At 44.0% G+C, this 24,469-nt stretch overlaps 1 protein-coding gene across 1 annotated transcript in view; it reads right to left on the minus strand.

Moving 5' to 3' along the window:
• Nucleotides 1–9,606: 9,606 nt before the first annotated feature.
• Nucleotides 9,607–24,469, minus strand: part of dsg2.1 (desmoglein 2, tandem duplicate 1) — a 44,390-nt gene continuing 29,527 nt past the window's right edge. The window contains exons 11-14 of the mRNA XM_084310660.1: nt 19,141–19,383; nt 17,774–17,901; nt 16,732–17,040; nt 9,607–15,270 (exon numbers count right to left, since the gene is read on the minus strand). Of these exons, the coding sequence (XP_084166786.1) occupies nt 13,948–15,270; nt 16,732–17,040; nt 17,774–17,901; nt 19,141–19,383 (2,003 nt within the window). The 3' untranslated portion in view covers nt 9,607–13,947. The remainder of the gene's footprint in view (nt 15,271–16,731; nt 17,041–17,773; nt 17,902–19,140; nt 19,384–24,469) is intronic.

The following is a 24,469-nucleotide window of genomic DNA, read 5'->3' on the forward strand; positions in this document are numbered from 1 at the left end:
GGTGGTCGTCTGCGGAGGGCCCCCAATCTACCGGATGACGTTAAGTACCCGATAGTCTTGAACAGCCGACACAAGGTCACAGAGCTGATCATAAAGAAATACGACGAGGATGTACACCACGCAGGAGCAGTGAGAGTCTTCGCGGAGATCAGACGTCGCTATTGGATACTTCAAGGAAGAGAAGCAGTGCGACGCTTCCAGCGAACCTGTCTAGACTGCCGAAAGTGGCGCGCGCAGCCCAGCATACCCCGGATGGCTGACCTACCTCCCTGTCGCCTCCGACTCGGCGACAAGCCATTCCACTCCACAGGCATGGACTGTTTTGGCCCGTTGTATATAAAGAAAGCAAGAGGAACCGAGAAGCGGTGGGGTATTGTATTCAAATGCATGACCACCAGAGCGATACATATCGAACTCCTTCCAACCATGAGCACAGACTCATTCCTTATGGCCTTCCGAAGATTCACATCACGGAAAGGAAAACCGTCTACATTGTTGTCTGATCACGGGACAAACTTCAAAGGCGGAGAAAGAGAGCTGAGAGAGAGCTTCCAAGCTATGGGCCCAGAACTTAAGACCCACCTCGCTCCATCCCAGATTGACTTCCAGTTTAATCCCCCGAACGCACCCCACTTCGGTGGAACCTGGGAACGAGAAGTACGTTCTATAAAGACAGCCCTGTACGCCGTGCTTGGGGCCCAGACTGTAGCGGAAGAAGTCCTAATGACAGTCCTCACGGAGATCGAGGGAGTATTGAACTCCAAGCCCCTCGGCTACGTCTCCAGTGATATAGCAGATGTCGACCCAGTCACCCCCAACACACTCTTGATGGGGCGGCTGGACCCCGCGCTACCCCAGACAATGTACAGGCCTGAAGAAGCGAACGGCCGAAGAATGTGGAGGTACAGTCAAGTACTAGCTGACAAGTTTTGGAACAGCTTTCTACTCCACTACCTACCGTCTCTACAGACCCGCCAGAAGTGGGTAAAAGAGAGAGACAATTTGACAGAAGGAACAGTCGTCATGATTATCGACCAGTCACTACCCAGAGCTATGTGGCCGGCTGGCCGCGTAAGCAAAGTGATCACCGGTGCCGATGGAAAGGTCCGAGCAGCTGAAGTGCTCGTCCAAGGGCGAACTTACACACGACCCGTGGCGAGGCTGATAGAACTGCCTAGACTCCCAGACACTATCGATGACGACCATGACCCCATGACTTTGTGAGTTGACTGACCCTTACAGCGGACCTTGAGTGGTAGACAGTGCGGTTAATCTGTCTGCTTAGCTAATTAGGTGGGACTAATTAGGGGGCGGCTGTTGTGAAGGATCAGATTAAACCGAATATATATATTTATTTATGGATATATATTTAATAGTATTTGTATATCGTTTGATATCCCTTGTATATTCCTTGTACATATACACTGAATATCCCTTTAGTCTACTAACAGCCCATAATAGTTTCATTCTCTCATTGGACAAGAACTTGGCGCCAGCAGCCAAGCCCCTTGGTTCAAGTTCAATCGTGCCGACGAACATGTCGTTACTAGCCCGGTTCCGCGTAGGAATACGTCTGGCGAAATACGAATGGTACTATTTGTTCACAGCGCATATATATATGGCGCAAGTAAAGTAGAACTTTCTTTTAGTCCCTTAGCCCTTAGTTCTTTACCCTCCAACCTAGTGGCAAGACGTTAAGCCTCACCCACGATACACGTGTGGTGCAGTATGGTCAACTTGGCCTCAGAATGGCATTGAGACATCGTGTGGATTAATAGTTGAATTGTCATAGTTTGGCACTATACCGTCGAGTGGGACGTATTTCTATTAAGTTAATAATAGTCTATTATGTATGGTGCATCGTTCGGTTAGAGTTATACAGTGAGTAGTACCCCCATCGTTTTCCTCGCGTTATCTAGAGTCTTAACCAGGCTGGGCAGACCACGTGTGGTGCTTTCATCCGAGGAGTTCTGGGCTAGGACGAGTGGACCTGCACATTGGATTACCTTACCCGGACGACGGCGAGCCCTACACGGCTTGGATTATCTACTTGCTTTGGGTGCTTTGATTTATGCCATGGATAACAGCCAACACTGGTGAGTGTTGGAACTACCCCCCGAGAGGAGTCCAGGTGAGACGGCGCTCTACCCGAGTGAGGTCGCCTCACGTCTCTTCGTTGTGGACCGGCAGCTACCGTCTACAAGAGGGCCCAAGCATATTCATCTGTGGACCAAGGTTCTGTGGGCACCGTGTTCAGCACTCTGAATTCTCCCAAGAAATCGTTGGCCAGATGGGATATCGCCGGCGGCTCTCCTAACCCCCCCCCCCCCCCTCTACTGACTTACAACCAGCAGGACCCCCTTTAGTATATCCAGCTATAATCATTAAGTACCATCGCTATAGTTCCCTAAAGAACCAGGTTGTATACTTGCTTCCTGCGTAACCAGAGATTGGACATTCAATATTGATTTGCCTACGAATACTCATTTGCCTTACAAGTGCATTCAAATCATAAATGTCATTACGTGAACGTTGTATATACCCTTTGCTATATATTAAATATTCGACGGATACATTTGTGTGGACTTGGTTTCATGGTGGGAACGTTTCAAGTTCAAGTTTCAAGTTTCTTTAATAGTTGTCATACAGAAGTACAGAATACTTTTGTACAAAATGCTTCTTACTGTTGCGCTCCAGAGACTGTGCAAGACAAGATAAGTATGAAATAAAAACATAGTAAAATTAGAAGTAAAAAAAAGAGGTCACAGTGTTCAGTTTAGACATATGTACAATGTTCGATGCAGAATAGACGTAGTTACCATACAATATACAATACTGTGCAGTGTACTAATATACAATACTATATAGTGCAAGGCAGAAATGGAGAAATGGGACGAGGTGCAATTTAGGTACAATTCACAGTAGGTGTACGAGTTGTAGTGCAAATCCTTTATCAATAAATATAAAGTGTAAGTGTGTTTGTGTGATCTAAAGTGTGGAGAGTGGGTGCTGCAGTGTGTTGTTTGTTTGAGTGAGTGTGTGCGTGTGGGTGTGTGTGCTGTGTGCATTTGATGGTTGTTGCATAGTGATTATTGTTCGTTTAGCGATTATTGTTCGTTTAGCAGCCTGATGGCCTGGGGATAGAAGCTTCTTCTGAGTCTTTCTGTGCTCGCCTTAAGACTCCGGTATCGCTTGCCTGACCGCAGCAGTTCAAAGAGGCAGTTGTTCGGGTGGCTCGAGTCCTTAATAATTCTCTTAGCCTTCCCCTTGCACCGCTTGATGTAAATGTTCTGGAGGGTGGGAAGCCCCCCTCCAATTGTGCGTTCGGCTGAACGTGTCACTCTTTGTAGTCTGCTACGGTCTTGTGCAGTGCTATTCCCAAACCAGGAGGTGATGTTGCCGGTCAGGATGCTCTCTATTGTACATGAGTAGAAGTTCCTAAGGATCTTCTGACTGACTTGGAACTTCCTTAGGCGCCTGAGGAAGTAGAGGCGTTGTCGTGCCTTCTTCACAACACTGTCAATGTGTGTGGTCCATGTCAAGTCCTCGGATATGTGGGCTCCGAGGTACTTGAAACTGTTCACTCTCTCAACCGGTGCCCCGTCGATGCTGAGGGGGCTGTAGTCCTTGACCCCCGACCTCCTGAAGTCCACAATCATCTCTTTTGTTTTGCTGACGTTCAGGGAGAGGCAGTTCTCCTGACACCACTGTGACAGGTTCTCTACCTCTTCCAGGTAGGCCCTTTCGTCGTTGGCAGAGATCAGGCCCACCACTACTGTGTCATCAGCAAATTTGATGATGGTGTTGTTGTTCCGCTGTGCTACGCAGTCATGTGTGTACAGGGAGTAGAGGAGGGGGCTCAGAACACAGCCCTGGGGGGCCCCTATGTTGAGCGTGATGGATGAGGAGGTGCAGTTGCCGGCTCTTACCACCTGGGGTCTGCCCGTCAGGAAGTCCAAGACCCACTGGCACAGGTCATAGTTCAAGCCCAGGTCCCTGAGCTTGGCTATGAGTTTGGAGGGGACTATGGTATTGAATGCTGAGCTGTAGTCGATGAACAGCATTCTCACATAGTTCCCCTGCCTCTTGTCCAGATGTGATGCTGCTGTGTGCAGCACATGGGCTATGGCGTCCTCCGTGGACCTGTTGGGGCGATATGCAAATTGCAGAGGGTCCAGGTTGATGGGGAGGGAGGAACAGATGTAGCCCTTCACTAGCTTCTCAAAGCACTTCATGGCTATGGAGGTGAGGGCTACAGGGCGGTAGTCGTTGAGGCAAGCGGGCGTAGATTTTTTGGGTACAGGGATGATGGTGGACTTCTTCAGACAGGTGGGGATGACAGCCTGTTCCAAGGACAGGTTGAAGATGTCAGTGAATACCGGGGCCAGTTGGTCGGCACAGACTTTTAGGACGCGGCCGGGGATGCCGTCCGGTCCTGCTGCCTTCCTGATATTCACTTTTTTAAAGATCCGTCTCACCTCATGCTCTGTTACCCTGAACACTGAGTCTCCATCAGCAGACCCCCCCCCCCCCCCCCCATTGCCGTGGTTTGTAGGCTGGTGTTGTTATTCACAGCCTCAAACCTCGCATAGAAGGAATTGAGATCATTTGCTAAGGAGATGTCACTGTTCAGTTTGAGGGGGGTTCCTTTGTAGTCTTTCATTGTTCTGAGGCCCTGCCACATGCCTCTAGAGTCAGCCTGTTCAAACTGAAGTTCAACTTTATCCCTGTAACGCCGTTTTGCCTGTTCATCATATCTATATCATGTACTGTGTGGCCAGTAGTTAAAGTACATAAAGCGGTATTGGTTTAATGATACCATACTTATCAATACAGTCAGGGAATTGTACCCCTCAGTTACAAACGGTATTCAAATATACAGTACTGTTACCCCTAGATCCTGACAGAGTATATACATATGATGGGGAGGGGACTGTACATTAGGAGGGGGTGGGTGGGTGGGAGAGAAATATACATACGGCGGGGAGGGAATATATACATGCGGGGGGGAGGAGACTGTCTATTAGGAGGTGGTGGGGGTTTTGGGCATTTACGGTGGCCAGTTTCGAATTGCAGCCTCCCGTAGGTGCTCTTTAAGAGCGGTTTTGAATGTGGGTAGGGATTCACATTCCTTTACAGCTTTGGGTAGGGCGTTCCACATTGATGTGGCATAATTGCGAAACGTGTTTAGTCCCTTGTTTGAGCCGAATCTGGGTTTAACATGATTTGTTGAGCTTCCTCTGGTGTAGTGGTTGTGGTATTCACTGACCTTTGGGAAGTATTTTGACATGTACATGGGTACCTTAGTCGTATAGTGTATCTTGTAGACCAGGCCCATTGCAAGTTGCTGTACTCTGTCGTCTACTCTAAGCCATCCTAGGTTGTCAAAGTGGGCAGGGGTGAGGTGGGTTCTGGGGGTAAGGTCAAGTAGTAGTCTGACCAGTTTGTTCTGTGATGTTTGTAATCTTGTTTTAAGCGCCTTTGAGGTGCTTTGGTACCATGAGGTGCACGCATAGTCGTAGTACCCTTGAATGAGTGCTCCTGCCAGAGTCTTCAGGGTATTCTTGTTTACCAGAGAGGAGATCCGGTACAAGAATCTAGTTCGTTGGTTGACTTTTTTTATTACGAGTGGTGCGTATTCAATTCATTGAACTCCGTCCATAGTAGTAACGTGGAATGTTCGATACACAATCTTCAAAGCAAACAAACGTAACGTTATTTCCAGCAATCAATTCCAGTGATGTTCCTTAAACAAAGGCGCAAGTATTGCATGCCTGGTTTTTGACAATGTGGAATCCACAGCCTTGGTTGACGCGCGCATGCGCTTTTCCGTAAGAAAACAGCTGAGATGAATTGTTTGGTTTATAGAAAAGAGTATTTATTGTCATTTACTTGAAGCTTTGTTTAGCGTGGATGGGTTCCTACCGGATGACGTGGAGGTGTGCTGGCTTATTCCCGTTGCATGGTGTCCTGTAGGCTGTTTCCAATTATTTCTAAAGTTCCAAATCCATAGCGCTTGCGACGGTCAAAAACCGTCTGGGCTGCGTGCCTTGCATTGCATTCCAGTGTCATGTTTTTTACTAGCACGCCAGTCCATTGATAAAGTGAGTTCACACACTCAGGTGCTGTAATCACCGGTTCTAAATGGCCTGGACCAGACACGCCTCCACGTTGTCGAAGCAACACGCATCCAAGTCATAGCAAATAAAAGATGTTATCAATCAAGTTAATTTCAAATCGTTTTCCAAACAATATTGCTTCATATATTTAACTAAATAAATAAATAAATATTAAGGACTGAATCTGGCTCCAACAGTAATAATAAAAAAGGTTCAAGCACATACATGCATAAATGCACATTGACCAAAAGTGTTATAATAAGTACACATTTATTTTATTGAAGGAGTGACGTTTAGAAATATCTCAGTACATTCAACCATACAGTCAGACACCAATAAGCACCACATCCAGGTTCCACAGATCTTTGTCAACAATAAATCCAAACTGATCTTTTTGAGCTGAAGGCACCTGTTTGGACGGAGCCTGAACATGCCACCTGGCTTCATTACACGCCCATGTGACGTGAAGCTGTTGGAGGGGAGGGGGGGTTACATACATTTTTCTGTAGGTAATGTTTTCTTCAGTGACGCAAAATGAGGCCGGCGGTGCCAAACGTTCATTTGGGCCACAGCAGTCACAGTTACTGAGAGACACTGGAAACATGGAATTATAACTTATAAGCAATATAAGAAATTATATTTGAGCTTTGAGCCTTCATCTTATTTTTCATACCAGCGCTTGTATTCCTATGCGTTTTTGTTCTTAGCTATTTTATTAAAATGTTTAAATGTTATTATGTACTTTAGATACTATTGCTACCATGTATATGTGTTTTATTACATGTATATATACATACATACCAATTATTTGCTTGTTCTATTCTCCATCCATCTATCATCCATAGCAACACTACAATATCACCGACATCCTGATGGAGATCCCCTTTGAACCGCTCATCTGATGTTTCTCTCCTCCACGCCACCTGTGGTGTTTTTCCCCCCGACACCAACCTCTGGGTTTTAGGGAGTCGTTCCTCGTCTTCATTGGGGGAAGTCTGGGGGTGTGGCTTATGTGGATTTTCATGGTGTTTTTTGTTCTGGATCTATTGTGATGTTTCTTCTAGACCTGTAAAGCCCATGGGGGCAATTCCTTGTGATTTGGGGCTATACAAATACATTTGATTTGATTTGATAAGGTTATATCTGATATATTAAATAAAAACGCAATGTTATTCATACAGGCTAATCTAGCTCTATAAACAGGTCCCCTCCCACCCCCTTATACACTCCACTAACCACCTTGTCATTCGTGCCAGTGGCTTGTCTGTGGGCATGGACTGTTGCCAGCCGCTCGAGAACTAGCAGCTGCACAACTCGAGAACTAATTACTCTAGAGGAAATGTTTGCTTCCCCTTCAAGTAGGTAGAAACATATCAAAATGTTTATATTAGTTTTGCACTATGGAATGTGAAAACCTTCAAGCTCAGTATCTCAAAACGACTCTGAACACAGAGAGAATCTTCCAAGCTGAAGATATGTAACACATTACTCAACACGTCTATAAAATACTATAGGGATCTTGTTTATTTTTTTTACCCATGCGCTATACATTTTTTTTTTATGTTGACTAGTACTGAACCCAGGTTATATTTAAACATTGTCTGGCATGATGTTGACTAGTACTGAACCCAGGCTCTATTTAAACATTGTCTGGCATGATGTTGACTAGTACTGAACCCAGGTTATATTTAAACATTGTCTGGCATGATGTTGACTAGTACTGAACCCAGGCTCTATTTAAACATTGTCTGGCATGATGTTGACTAGTACTGAACCCAGGCTCTATTTAAACATTGTCTGGCATGATGTTGACTAGTACTGAACCCAGGCTCTATTTAAACATTGTCTGGCATGATGTTGACTAGTACTGAACCCAGGCTCTATTTAAACATTGTTTGGCTTGATGTTGACTAGTACTGAACCCAGGCTCTATTTAAACATTGTCTGGCATGATGTTGACTAGTACTGAACCCAGGCTCTATTTAAACATTGTGATGTTGACTAGTACTGAACCCAGGCTCTATTTAAACATTGTGATGTTGACTAGTACTGAACCCAGGCTATATTTAAAGTGACATTGACTAGTACTGAACCCAGGCTCTATTTAAACATTGACATTGACTAGTACTGAACCCAGGCTCTTAAACATTGACATTGACTAGTACTGAACCCAGGCTCTATTTAAACATTACACTCTTATTACACACAAACTTAGCTCTGTGCTAAATCCTTTCACCGGGCTCCAATACAATCTAATGGGGCAACATTTTATTTTCCAAAACCATGAATTACTTCCAAAATGGGCTCTACAGTATAATGTGTCTCCATACAGTATGTTCTACTGAGAATTGTTGCAAACCGTACATTGCATCATACATTATGGGTTTCAGAGCCCTTGAAAACTTTTGATTAGTGTGAAAGGTTTTTGAAGGCTGAAACACTTGACCCATTGGTTTGTATTGGAGCCTGGTGAGAGGATGCAGTTCCTCAATACTAAAGCAATACGTAAAAGAAATCATGGACTGTACTAGTCAACATCACCAGACAGGCAATGTCTTAACAAGCGGGCAGAAAAGTGGCAATTTTCTTACTTGAACTTGAGGACTGCATACTTTTTTTGCAAACCAAAACAACATTATACTTATAGCACATGCATGGGCCTGGTCTCTTTTGAAAGATGACATTCTGAAGTTTCTGATTCCAGAAAAAAATTCACTTTTAGTGCTAAAGTAATAGAGTTACATAGGTCTGAACTTGAGTTGTAAAAAAACTTGTTACTCAAGTTTTTCTGTAGTAGTTAGTAGTCCAGAGGTAGTATTTCCCCAGAAGGTGGTATGGCTTACAAATCCAGACGGAGCCATAGCCTGAAGCCTTATGTAGTACATATCCAAATTTCATAAAGATCCATTCAGAAATGAGTGATTAGGAGTGATTTATGTAAACTGTGTACAAAGAAAAACTCAGTTTTCTCATAGACTGTTTTGCTCTTTCTGTTTTCGTGTTTCTTCGTGTTTTTTTATTTTTTATTTAGATCCCCATGTGGGGTATCATTGGAAAGCCACACTCATTGGCTACAATGATCAACAATCATTTTCGAGATCGGATCTAGATTGACGGAACTACTGCAGCCTGAGTCGGTGGTATTTTGCGCAATACCATGTACTTTGCACAAGCCTCAAATACCAGCATGTAACTCGAGAACCGCTGAACGGATTTTGTTGGATTTTGTCGCTATCGACTGGCAACAAATAAGCATTCAATTCGATATATATATTGTATTACAAAATATGCACACCCGAGCCACTAGGGGTCGCCAAAGTGCCAGTTGCAAAGAAATCCGAAAGACGTTGCAGCTTGAGAGGCTATTAAAAAGTGACCCCATCCTTTGACATTTTAATGTTAACTCAGGTAACTCACAAGTGACAAACATCACAATGCAGACAAAATCATAACCGCAAAAGACAAGTTTTCCATTTACTGAGCCGAGTGTCTCTTAAAATGTTTATTTTGCAAAGCAGCAAAGCTCCATGCTTTTTTAACCACAGATTTCCATCAATATGTACCCTTTGTACTGCATCTATTCACACAACTGTTCAAATAATAATCATTAAAAAACACACCAAACTCATTTACAGTAACAGTTTCTTTGAGTTAAAATGATCTGTTGTCTAGCAGTAAGCGTACAACGACCTCTGCCTGCTAGTACATGACATTGACAGTTTTATATGAGGAGCTAATAACACATCTGCCATCACAAGCATGTGATGATATATAATGTGTCTAATGACATCGTTACTGCAAAAAAACACAGCTTACAGCTACGAGACAAGAATGTTTTGCAATAATACAGTACATGTCACTGAAACAGTCATCTGAACCAACCCAACACAACCCAGTACCAGTGCCCCAACACTTACAGCACCAGTGCCCCAACACTTACAGTACCAGTGCCCCAACACTTACAGCACCAGTGCCCCAACACTTACAGCACCAGTGCCCCAACACTTACAGTACCAGTGCCCCAACACTTACAGCACCAGTGCATCAGCGCAGAGTAACATGATAGAAAATAATAATTACACAATGATTTCACCTGTACTGGATAATCATTTTACAATCATAAGAAAACAAAGCATCCTTTTCTGCCATGGATGACCATCAACTAAAACATAACCACACGCAACGAAAGTGGACAAATAATCATTGACCTTCAGAGTAAATTTGAAGCACACACTGTAGGCCTATAGTGTACTATGTGCAGGGGTTCCCAAACTGCCTGCCACGGGGGTGCCGCCAGATCAGCTTGAATACAATTTTAAAAGAAATGTATAGCCCAGGCCTCCAGATCTATTCATCTTACATTCATGTTTTAAAGCCCTCATGAATAATATGATATTATGACATAGTTTATCAGAAATAGTTTATCAGAAAATAAAAAAGATTTGTTTGGCAAAAAAAGTATAGTGTATAGTGTACTTACACTTACAGTGTATAACTATAACATGTACGCACACACACACACATAAATTATACCGGTTTGGTTGTGGCAAAACATGGATCTGTTTTTGAAGAATTAGAGTGAGTGATGCCACAGATTACTTGTAAAAGTAATCCGATTACTGATTATTGATTACTCCTTTAAAAAGTAATCCAAGTTACTTTACTGATTACTTGATTATCAGAGTAACTTAGTTACTTTGAAAGTAACTAGGTTACGAAGTCGTCGTCGTTCCCCCAACCGTTTTTTTTAAACGCTTTATTGAAAGTGCATAAATTGTTTTTAACTTGTTTCTCTGCACATAACGTAAATTGTTAAACTAGTGCTTCAGCTTCTGTACCATCAAGTATGGTAAAGCAACAGTCTATGATGCTCACAGCATTAGAGCAGCCAGCCAGTGGTTTTACAAAACCAGTGTATCCATTCACATCTAACAAATGCAGGCTGAACTATTCAATTATATCAACTGTAACTATTAAATTGTTTTTATAAATGTCTCTCTATAAACATACAATCAGTCTGAATGAATGAATGAATGAATGAAAACTTTATTAACAGATTGCAGAATGGGTACAGTACAGTACGGCTCAATACATACAATTGTTAAGGGAATGCAGACCAGAGAAAGACTTTCGTCTTGTTTACATCAGGGTCCCCCATTTTCAATTCGTCTCTCTTTAACATGTAAATTAACTGTAAATCTGGCAAATAAGAGCTTTTGCTCTGCCACCATCAAATATACATTAATCAAAAGGGAAAGAAACTATCTCTCTCTTTTGCTGTTTGGCTGGCCTCCGATTCCTCCTGTACCTAGTCGAAGCGTCGGCTAGTGTTGTGATTCCAGATGCTTTCAATGCAATTGGATGTGCTGTTTTTAGCGGTAGACAGTATTTTGTTTCCTCCGCATATGAACGTGAAGTAGTGACTGACGAGCGTTTTGGGATGGAAGTCTGAACAGAAACTCACACTGGAATTCTCCGACGACGGAGCCCTGCTGTCAGACGATTGGCGCATATGTCACATGACGTGATGTGAAGACCCGCCCTACTCTGCCTCTGATTCGCAGACTGTGGATGGGGAATGTGATTGGACCAAGGCAGAGTCACTCACAGACAGAGTGTCCAGTCACGCCGCGGCCCGCGGGACACATTCTTGTGTAACCCTTTCACTGCCACACTACGTCACTCCCAAAAGAAAAACAGCTCAAAATGTATTTTTGACTGTCGAAAACGAAATAAAATACTGCATTCCACCTGCATTATGAATTTATGATGAGATAGTAACGAAATAGTAATGCACAGCCACTTGGACAAGTAACTGCAATCAGATTACTGGCTTTTAAAGATTAACGCGTTAGATTACTATTTTCGGGGGAAAGTAATCAGATTACAATAACGCGTTACTTAGTAACGCGTTACCGGCATCACTGAGTGAGAGTCAACATTACTCAACCCTAGCGACAAAGCTTCAGGGTGTAACTGCTTCGGAACGAACGGCGCCACACACTTCGCCAGAGAACGCACATCTCAGGAGGTAAACAAATCTCAGACTGGCAGATCGTATTGGGATTGGGAATTGGAACTGAACCCCAAACTCCTAATTCTACGTTTACCACGATTGGAAAACAATAAAGATGTTCAAAATGTGGAACAAGAAATTCTGTTCTATTCATGTATTAAACAAGATAGCTGGGTAGTGCAATGTGAGCGGCCAAGTACAGTAACAGAAAACCAGAATTCTGCATAGGTCTGTAAAATGAGCCATAGTTTGCAACGTTGTATGGGCTAAGCTGCCACACTGGCTCCTTGGAAGAGAAAAAGGGAACTGTGTTTTGTCTCGTCTGTGGTTTGTAGTTCTGGCATTCTGTGTGTTTAATTGCTCTGAAGTGGCACAGTATTAGTGATGAGGAAATGGCGGTGGTTACATTCCATGTCTACTTGAAAGAAGAGTTTTTTTTATTCACCCTTACTCAACAGTTTCCTGTATTACAAGTAACCAGCAAGAATGCCTTTGCTATAAACATTTGGACGGCCTAAAGTAACTCCTTTAACCTCCAGTTGAAAGACTTCTTGAGACGTAGCGCAATTTAATTTCAAGTTTTACCTAATTATTTACGATGGTAGGTTGGACTGTTTTGTACATTCATACATTCATAGACTGTAGAGGTGGAGTACGTCCTGGTGATATATCACCAAGTGAATTGGATTGACTTTACATCTGCACACATTAGGGGTGTAACGGTACATGTACTGGACCTTTGGTTCAGTACGCGCTGTGTACCGAACGAATGCAATGGTTGTGGAATGGTTTTTTTTTTGCGTGCAGAATTTCATTCAAACGCCAAGTTCACCCCTTCCCAAAATATAACTTGCGCAAAGGGCCGGATGTTCGTTCAGCCCACGCACAACACTGAGAGATTACCTGTAATTTAGCATAGCCTCATAGTGTGGCGAACGCACACTCACCCTCTCTCTCAGTGCGTGCGTTGGTGCTAGATTGAGGGGCTGTCTCTCGGAGATCAAATAAATGATAGTTTGCGGCATATAGAACGGACATTCATACACAGCAACGCACCTCCAAACAAGGTGTGATAAACATGAATTGATATATTTTCCTTGGCATGAAACAGGAAATAGTATTTACCATTAGGGACCTGCATGACGCTTCTTTCTCTATTCAATAATGTTTACCCTGAAGGATGATTTACAATAAAGTGTTAACAAATTTAAGTAGGCTACTTACATTCTTGATGCTAGAACTCCCAAAATAGCGTTAGCATAAAAGAAGGTAGGCCAGCTGTAGTTTACATAGCTTGCATAAAACGGTCTCAAGGTTCCACAAGTTAATCAAAATCCGAAGTATTTCCAACCGGGGCTTGAGATGCTCAGAGTGCAAATCACTGTCTTTGCACGTTATTCAGTTCAATGACGTTGCGTGTCTCCTATCCATCATGCAGCGCATTCAGGCCCACGTCCCCACAATCTAATATATATACATATATATATGTCGATTATTCATTTGAATATAGAATATTCATTGACAGCCCAACTTAACAGTTACTGAATCGCCCCTGAGTGGACCATGGAAAGCCAAATAAATAAACTTAAACTTTACCCCACTGTACCGAAAACCCATACCGAACCGTGACTTCAAAACCGAGGTACGTACCGAACTGTGGTTTTTGTGTACCGTTACACCCCTAGCACACATACATGGGCTAAAACATTTCAAAAACAGACTTATTGTTCTTCTGTCTCAAGGGTTAAAATCTTAATCATCAACATGGGAAAGCATTCCCTCATAAAATTGTTTTGCTTCTGCGATGCCTCATTATTCTGTGATATTCTCTGTGGTCACAACTCTTTTCTGTTGTACCACCACCTTGTGGGAGGAGGCCGGGATGGTGCTGAGCATCGGAGAGGACTGGTTCAACCCCGTCGCCAGGCCACTCAGGGAGCCGGCCCTGCTGTAGGTGACCTGTTGAGACCCGGAGAGACCGCACCTCGGGAGTGAGACGTGCCCCGGACCACCAGCACTCTGGTGGACTATCTGCCCTCCACAGACCCCCTGCCCCTCCACCACCAGCATGCTCTGAGAGCCTGATAGGCCTCCTCCACTCTGCAGAGTGGTCCCCTGGATCAATTGCCTGGAGCCCAGAGGAACCTGGCCATCCACCACTAGCATGCTCTGAGAGCCTGAGAAGCCTCCCCCACTCTGCAGAGTGGTCCCCTGAATCAATTGCCTGGAGCCCAGAGGAACCTGGCCATCCACCACCAGCATGCTCTGAGAGCCTGAGAAGCCTCCCCCACTCTGCAGAGTGGTCCCCTGAATCAATTGCCTGGAGCCCACAGGAACCTGGCCATCCACCACCAGCATGCTCTGAGAGCCTGAGAAGCCTCCCCCACTCTGCAGAGTGGTCCCCTGGATCAATTGCCTGGAGCCCACAGGAACCTGGCCACCCACCACCATCATGCCCTGAGCGTGAGGCAGGGTGCCCATGTGGACCATGCCACCATTGCCCTGGGCCACCCCACTGGAGACCAGCCTCGGACCCTGTACCATCAGGCCTTGGGTAGCGGCTGACGGGGTGCCGTTTACCACTATCATGCCCTGCAGGTTGGCAGAAGCTGGGCTCTCAGCTAGCAGCACAGTGTTCTGAATCTGTGGTTGGACTATGTAGTGCATGGGCTGGACCATAGGTGCGGCGGCGTAGTAGACTGGCTGCTGCTGCAGTAGGAAGGTCTGGCCCTGGGCCTGACTAGCTCTGCCGTCTCTCAGCGTGGAAGAATGGTCCGACAACTCCCTCACCACGGTGTGCTCGGTGTGTGTCGAGACCACGGGTGGCAGCTGGGGCTGAGGCAGAGGCATGGGTTGGGGCAAGGTGGTTAGACTACTGGCAGCCTTCTGGAAGGACACGCTGGGCCTGAGCGGTGGAGGGGCGCTGATCTCCGACTTGAACTCCGTTTGAATCTGCTTGCCGCCACACACCTCAGCCAGCGTCTTGAACTTGGGTCCCAGGTCGTCGAGGAACTGGAGGTCGTTGTCAGATTCCAGGAGGCTGCAGCAGCCCATCGAGCCCGTGGGAGAGCCCTGGCCCTCGTAGTTGTACACCAGCAGATTGTCCTTGGGGATGTGGCTGTCAGCCGCCACCTTCTGCAGAAAACCACAGAAGAACACACACATTTTAGATTACCAGACTCAAATGGCACACTACATTTCATTTCTGGTTTGACCGAGGGTTATGGTCAACTCAACTTTCAGTTCAATCAATTCCTCAAAATGATATTCTGACATGTGAGATCGTACACCTGAAAGGGTTATACGGTGAAGAATCATCCAACAAGTGTTTGGGGATATAGACATTTAAACGTCTGAAAACTCAATATAGTGTGCAATATATCTTATAGTACTGAATAAGTAACTGTGTCTGTGAGAGAGGGCCACTTGACATCATTGAAGAGGAGGCATCCCAGGTGTGCTCTATTGTTTCCCTCAAACTCAAACATGTTTTTTATTACACACAATCCTAAGTTTGAGTACACACAATCAACCCTACGTTTGAGTACACACAATCAACCCTAAGTTTGAGTACACACACTCAACCCTAAGTTTGAGTACACACAATCAACCCTAAGTTTGTGTCAACCCTAAGTTTGAGTACACACAATCAACCCTACGTTTGAGTACACACACTCAACCCAAAGTTTGAGTACACACACTCAACCCTAAGTTTGAGTACACACAATCAACCCTAAGTTTGTGTCAACCCTAAGTTTGAGTACACACAATCAACCCTAAGTTTGAGTACACACAATCAACCCTAAGTTTGAGTACACACAATCAACCCTACGTTTGAGTACACACAATCAACCCTACGTTTGAGTACAAACAATCAACCCCACGTTTGAGTACACACAATCAACCCTAAGTTTGAGTACACACAATCAACCCTACGTTTGAGTACAAACAATCAACCCCACGTTTGAGTACACACAATCAACCCCACGTTTGAGTACACACAATCAACCACTCTGAGTTTGAGTACACACAATCAACCCTACGTTTGAGTACACACAATCAATCCTACGTTTGAGTACACACACTCAACCCTAAGTTTGAGTACACACACTCAACCCTAAGTTTGAGTACACACAATCAACCCTAAGTTTGTGTCAACCCTAAGTTTGAGTACACACAATCAACCCTAAGTTTGAGTACACACAATCAATCCTAAGTTTGAGTACACACAATCAACCCTACGTTTGAGTACAAACAATCAACCCCACGTTTGAGTACACACAATCAACCCCACGTTTGAGTACACACAATCAACCACTCTGAGTTTGAGTACACACAATCAACCCTACGTTTGAGTACATGTACACACAATCAACCCTAAGTTTGAGTACACACAATCATTCCTAAGTTTGAGTACACACAATCAACCCTAAGTTTTGAGTACACACAATCAACCCTAAGTTTGAGTACACACAATCAACCCTAAGTTTGGTTATACACACTCAACTCTAAGTCTGAATACACCCCCCCCCCCCTGCCAAAGGCAGTGAGGTCTACAGCAACACATTAGGGGTGGAGCAGCTCAGGTCTTCTCACCTGAGAGTAGTACTGTCCCAGGAAGTGCTCTGGCAGCGCGATGCCGTCATAAATTCCCATGGTCTGTGTGTTCTCGTAGCCTGCATAGCAAGAATGACCCGCCCCCCACATTCCACCACCGTAACCCGCCTCCTTCACCAGGGTGCTGTCATAGTATCCGCCGCCGCCGCCACCCATGGAGGAGGTGGACGTTATATATTCCTGTCCCATGATGCCTCCAGCGCCCCCGATCATGGTGCCGATACCGGCGGCCGCGTTCCCCGCATAGTTCGCTTTACCGTCCACTGCCGTGATCAGCAGAGGCACTTCCTGTGAGGGGTCAGGGGTCAAAGAGTTAGAGCCTAGAAGTGTCAAGCTTAGAGGTCAGCGTAATAAGCTAGCAATGTATCAGGATCTGTTAAATCATTAATTGCAATTCCATTGTAAATACTTTGTAAACTTCTAAAACAGTATTGTTCCGACAAAAGATACAACATTTATAAGTCTGACTAAACAGGGCTTTCCCTAAACAATGGTATAGGGGTGCAGAATAAAAAAAATAAATAAAAAGTTTAGTCTATAAAAATGTTTGCAGTGTAAGCTTGGGGCCAGCTTACACTGTACTTAAATAAAAAACGTATTTGGAACTTTTGTTAAAAGACATTTTTTTATTTTGTTTTTTAGTTGCAGGAAATTACAGCAAATAGCTTTCTTTTATTGGAAGTTTTTGGCCTCTTGGATTGGGAGGCACAGTCCCCCTCCGTACCACCCCCTCATAGGCGTAACTAAGGGCGGGGACATCGGAAAATGTCCCCCGCATGGTTTCAGATTGCAGTTATTGTCCCCCCCACGTTTTAACCGTCCAAAAACAATGTTACATGATAATAAACGGTGACGCGACGCGGCACTTGGACCACATGGAAACACGGCTGCTTGTTCCATCTCTGAGCTCAGGTCACTGGCCACGCCCCCTAATCTGTCCCCCGCACCACTACAAACAGAGTTACGCCACTGCACCCCCTAGTTGCAACTCTGCACCATCTTGTTTGAAAGTCCTCCCTACCGTGTTCTCTCCCTGGCCCTCGGTGTGGTAGGAGATGAGGTGGGACTTGGTGTCGAAGGGCATCTCAGCAAAGCCCCCAGGCAGGCCGGCCCCTCCGCAGTGGCAGAACAGCAGCAGCAGAGGAATGACTGAGGAGAACAGCAGGGTTATAATGAGTCTGGTTGTTATGGGGAGCGGTTGGTATCAAGACACGCTGCTGTCGAGATATGGACCGATTCACGTCGATCCGACCCGCTATCAAAGAAATAAAAAAACTGTATATATATATATATATATATCTTTTAAACGATACAAAATGTTCATACTGTTTTCACAGCTGTTTGCCACCATATTCCATCTTAAAGGACCACATCTCTTTGACATGTGGTTCGAAGTCATTCTTGCCTTGATACAAAAAGCCCTTCTTTTTTCATAATCTTTTTTTTACCGTTACCGAAAAATATGGTAATTATTTTCTGCCTGTTCACCACTGCCATTGGCTTCCAGTGTATCTGAAAATTCGCCAATTATGGGAAATGAGCTTACCGTCTTCTCTAGAGTCAGACAAGAAGATAGATACCAATTTCCGCTCTGTGCTTTCAGTAGAAAGCTACACAGCTGTAAGCTAGCCTAGCTTAGCACAAATGAATGGAAGCGGATACGGACCAGCTAGCTTTCTACTGAAGACAATTGGTATCTATCTTCTTGTCTGACTGGAAAAGACGGTAAGCACATTTCCTATAATGTTGACGTGTTCCTTTTAACACCAGGTTTGACTAAATGCTGCTAACATCTGATGGAACTTGTTTTCTGAAAAGTGAATTCCTCCTCCTTCCTTTTTAGACACCCACACTGTATTAACCCTTTCACTACCACACTACATACGTTAACCCTTTCACTACCACACTACAGACGGTTAACCCTTTCACTACCACACTACAGACGGTTTAACCCTTTCACTACCACACTACAGACATTAACCCTTTCAAGTTCAAGTAAAAAAAATTGCCACAAGTATGTGTCTTTGCTCAAGGACACTTCGACAAGCTGTCGGGAGGAGTCGGAATCAAACTGGGAGCCTTCTGATTACCAGATGACCGCTCTTTCCCCTACGCCACTGCAACCCTCTGTCCTCTGGACTTGTCAGTAACTATGCCCCTGTTACGGTGATAGGGACACTGTCTCCTGAGCCGTTCAGCCATTGTGTATAGTGATGTGTGCCTGGTGCCAGTGTATGGCAGCCATTGAGCCTGCGTAGCCCAATGTTGGGTGCTACCAGTGGTGGTGAAGGAGGCAATTTCCACCTTACATTGAGTGTCAAAAAAAGTGCTGTATAAATGTAATTACCATTCATTCATTCATGTGACATCATCATTACTAATACTCACGCAACAGCATCAGCAGGCCGAGGAGGAGAAGGCCGATGCCCGCGGGTCCGAGCTCCGACCCTTTCTTCAGCCGACCGCTGGCGCTGCGCAACCCGCACGTCTTTCCGTCCTCACAGGTGCACACCTCCACCGTGACCTTCTGCCGGTCCGGACAGGCGTGGCCCTGCTGGTCCCGCACCTCCAACTCCACCTTGTAGGAGCCCGGCCAGATGGACTCCTGGCTCCGCAGGATGGCTGATGTGTCTGCAGAGAAAGAACAGCAGTTAATGTGCTGCCGTTACCCCCCCTGTCACTGTTGGAATAATGCTCTATACATTTTATTTTATATTTTATATTTTAAATATATATTTCTAGTATATTCAGTGTGTTAAACGTATATTTCTACCCATTATGTGCTTTTATGAGAGTATACTTGCAATATATAATTTTTTTTAATCATATTTCATGTACTAATTCAAGCACACATGTTTAGTATGATAGTCATTAACTCATTCAGCGCCATCGCTTAATCCACGAGATGGCGCTAGTACACCACCGCTGTAAATCAATGGGGGGACTGCGAGATTTGCGAGTCCTTAAAATATATCTTAAATTATAGCTATGGGTCTAATACACCCGTCGATTATCAGTGAGTTGCTTCTAGTCAACATGTACAAAACGGATAGTTTTTTCATCTGTACATTTCCGTTTTATAGCCTTTTGAATATGAGTATAACTTTGGGTGCTTCTGAGTAATTCCAGAGAAAGATGTGATAATAGCGTTTAAGTGGAATACACTAAATAAACACGTTGTAATTTTTCGCATGATTATCGAATCTTCCTGAAATCAACGCTAGATCATCATTATTATCCTTCCTCATGCAAAGATGAAAAGAGCATTGGACCGCGGGGCTCCGCCGCCGCCTCCTCCCACTCAACGACACACAGCCACACACACACAGCCGCGATCGCCGTAGAAAGACATATCAGATCAACGATCAAATTTATATATAGTGTTCTTACCTGGTATCTGATGTAATGCAAAAGAAATAATCCAATTATCTGATCGCCATTTGAAGTACTGGGCACGGAGGTCCGTGCCACGTTCAACAGCATTGCATATTGAGGGGGGGGGGGGCAGCCTCGCAGATGTATCGTTGAAACAGGTTACCTCGCCTGAGTATTTAAACCACGGCCGCACGGCTTGGATCGACCCAGAAAAGAAACTACACCATTCCCAGTGGAGTGCAATACCAACTGGAAGGCGTAGGCGGCGGTATGTGCCCTTTTGCAAGCTCAGACCCATTCCCAACGATAGCATCAGGCTGGATGGATGAAAATGAATAGATATCGCTAATAAAAGAAATAACGATTAAAACCCAACTATACTCGTGATTGGCGCTCAAGCGATGGCGAGTTAACCCGACTATCATCGTGACTGGCGCTGAATGAGTTAATATGCTGGAAGTGTGATCTAAGTACACGTAAAGAAGAACTGAAATGGTTACCAAACTTAAGTTGTAAAAGTGTACTATTTTGGTAAGCAGATGTAACCAGAAATACCTCAAAAGTATCATTTAAATATATGTGACCCGGCACGGTCATCCATCCATCCATCCATCCATCCATCCATCCATCCATCCATCCATCCATCCATCCATCCACCCACCCATCCATTCATCTATTCATCCATCCATCTATCCATCCATCAATTCATCTATTATCCATCTATCTATCCATTCACCCATTCATCCATCTATCCATTGAGGGAAAAAGGGAAAATCTTTTTTGTTGAGGGAAAAAGATCCTGAAAAATCTCTATGGGAATTTGATACCATTTTTATGCCACTTGTTGACAAACATGCACCATTGAGAAAATTTACAGTCAGAAGCGTCAGAACACCATGGTTGGATGATGAACTAAAAGAATATATGATAGAACGTAATCGAGCTAAATTAATAGCAAATACATCAGGTTATAAATCAGACTGGGAGGTATATTGTAAATTAAGAAATGTTGTTACAAAATGTAATAAGAAGAAGAAGAAATTGTATTATGAAAATAGGTTTAATTATATAAAAAATGACAGTAAATTATTATGGAATACTCTAAATGAAATAATGGGCAGGAATAAGAAACCTACCCCATCCTTTCTAGAAACGGAAGGAAAATTCCTCACCAAACCAGTTGAGATTGCTAATCATATTAACAATTATTTTATTGGAAAAGTAGATAATTTAAGAAATAATATGCAAACAATAGATAATGAAAAATCTTATTTATTAATAAAGAATAAAATAATGAAAGATAAAAATTGTCAATTTAATTTTGATAGTGTGACTATAAGTAATGTAGAATATATGTTAAGTACCACTAAAAACAAACCACCAGGTGTTGACGGTCTTGACGGGAAACTTCTGAAATTGGTCCCTGATTTAATTGCCCCTGCTATCTGTCATATTATAAATCAATCCTTTAGTGAATGTTTGTATCCGCAACAGTGGAAAACTGCCAAAGTAATACCACTGCCAAAAAATTTGAAATTGCCATTCTCAGGATCTAATAGTCGTCCCATAAGTTTACTGCCAGTTTTGAGTAAACTGATGGAAAGAATAGTAAGTGAACAGATTAAAAGCTACTTTTCTTTTAACACATTGACCACTGATTTTCAACATGCATATCGTGAAGGACATTCAACAGCGACTGCTTTAACCCAAATGACGGATGATTGGCTGAAAGAGATAGATAAAAAGAAAATGGTTGGAGCTGTCTTGCTTGATTTTACTGCAGCATTCGACATCATAGATCACAAATTCTTACTTAAAAAACTTGAATGTTACGGTTTCTCCTCATCTGCACTATCTTGGATGCAAACTTATTTAGCAAACCGGAAACAAATAGTTTTTTTTAATGGGAGTTACTCAGAAGTTAAAACGGTAAGGTGTGGAGTACCCCAAGGAAGTTGCCTTGGGCCTTTGCTCTACACCATATTTACAAATGACATGCCTCTTGTCCTAAATAAGTCCTATATTTCTATGTATGCGGATGATTCAACGATTTACACATCAGCCTCAACAGCCAATGAATTAAATACGGTTCTAAAGGCAGAGTTGCAATCAGTGATGGAATGGATAAAGAATAACAAACTAGTTCTAAACATATCAAAGACAAGTAGCATCATTTTCGGTTCAAACCATACTCTAAGAACGAACCCAGTCTTGAAACTTTTGATAAGTGATGTGGTAATTAATCAAGTCCAGGAGACTAAACTCCTAGGGGTAACATTAGACAGTAAATTGTCATGGTCACACCATATAAACAATATAGTAGTGAAAATGGGAAGAGGGATTTCTGTTGTTAAAAGATGTGCTCATTTGTTACCACTAAATTCTATCAAACAGGTAATTCAAGCTCTGGTTTTGTCAAATCTTGACTATTGTCCTGCAGTATGGTCGAATGTAACAACGAATAAACTGAAAAAATTACAAATGGTACAAAACAAAGCAGCACGTATAGCGCTTCGCTGTGAGTACAGAACTAATGTTGCAGCGATGCACAGTTGTTTAACTTGGTTACTTGTCAAACATAAATTACTCTGCTCACTCCTTGTATTCACTAGGAATATTCTTGTTACAAAGATCCCCTCAATTTTATATAACAATTTATCAATAAGTCTTGACAGACACAACCATTCCACCAGACATGCTTCTGCACGAGGTTTTACACTTCCAAAAGTGAGGTCGAATGCAATGAAGCGAACTGTCATGTTCCGTGGTATGCAGGAATGGAACTCTCTTCCCAGACATGTTAAGCAGGAGAATAGTAAATGCCGTTTCAAAATCGTGGTAAAACAACATTTTCAACCAAAGAAATTGACATTCCCTAATAGATAGTGTGTACGTAAATGAAAATGTATGTGTCTGATATTTTTATCTTGTATTATGAATTTGATTAGGGTTTTTATTGTTGTTTTAATTGTCTGTATGACATGTAAATGTTGTGAGTGTATAAGGGTTTTTATTGTTGTTTTAATGGTCTGTATGTCATGTAAATGGTATTTACATTTACATTTACATTTAGTCATTTAGCTGACGCTTTTATCCAAAGCGACTTACAAGTTCTGTACGACAAGCCATCAGGAAGGGCACAACTCTATCAGCTGAGCAACAATGTTCATCAAAGTGTTGAGTGCTACAGTGTAGGTTAGTTTATTAGGACAAGTGCATGACAGTACGGTTAGTTAGGGTTAGATTTTTTTTTTTTTTTTTTTTTTTTTTTTTTTTTTTAATTCAGATAATGGTTGAAGAAGTGCGTCTTTAGTCGACGGCGAAAGATTGGACGTGATTCGGCTGTCCTAACTGGGGTGGGTAGTTCATTCCACCATTGTGGGGCAAGGACTGAGAATAGGCGACTTCTCTTTGATGACCCTCCCGGAGCTTGGATAGGAGTAGGTCTGAGGCGGCCAGAAGATGCAGAGCGTAGGGGTCTTGAGGGTGTGTAGTTAGAGACCATTGACCGGAGGTAGGCGGGAGCGGTTCCCTTTGCCGCACGGTATGCTAGGTCGAGGGCCTTGAAGCGGATTCGTGCAGCAATGGGGAGCCAGTGCAGGTCCCTAAGAAGTGGGGTGACATGGGCCGACTTCGGTAGGTTTGAGATCAGGCGGGCCGCTGCGTTCTGAATGAGTTGAAGAGGCTTAGTGGCAGTGGCCGGGAGGCCAGCGAGCAGTGCATTGCAGTAGTCGAGGCGGGAGATGACTGTTGATTGGACGAGGAGTTGGGTGGCTTCTTTTGTCAGGAAGGGGCGTATCCTTCTGACGTTGCTCAGGAGGAATCGGCAGGTTCTGGTCGTCGCTGCGATGTGAGCAGAGAAGTTCAACTGGTCGTCGAGGACAACACCAAGGTTCTTGGCGGTCGGGGACGCAGTCACAGCTGCATTCTCGACTGTGATTGAAAGGTCGGTTAGGGGGGAGGATTTGGCCGGCAGGTGGAGCAATTCTGTTTTGCTTAGGTTCAGTTTGAGGTGGTTGGACGTCATCCAGGCTGAGATGTCGGACAGACAGGCCGAGATCCGCACAGAGACGTGGATATCTGAGGGAGGGAAGGAGAGGAAGAGTTGAGTATCGTCGGCATAACAATGGTAGGAGAAGCCATGAGACGTGATAATGTTACCCAGTGATTTAGTGTAGAGGGAGAAGAGAAGGGGTCCTAAAACCGAGCCCTGGGGGACACCCGTCCGCAGGGGGCGGGTGGCCGACAGGGTCCCTCTCCATGACACTTGGTAGGAGCGGTCATTGAGGTATGATGACAGCCATGTCAGCGCAGAGCCAGCCACTCCCATTCCTGCGAGGGC

Source organism: Notolepis coatsorum (assembly GCF_963971535.1).
Source record: "Notolepis coatsorum genome assembly, chromosome: 3".
In the NCBI taxonomy this organism is placed as follows: Eukaryota; Metazoa; Chordata; class Actinopteri; order Aulopiformes; family Paralepididae; genus Notolepis; species Notolepis coatsorum.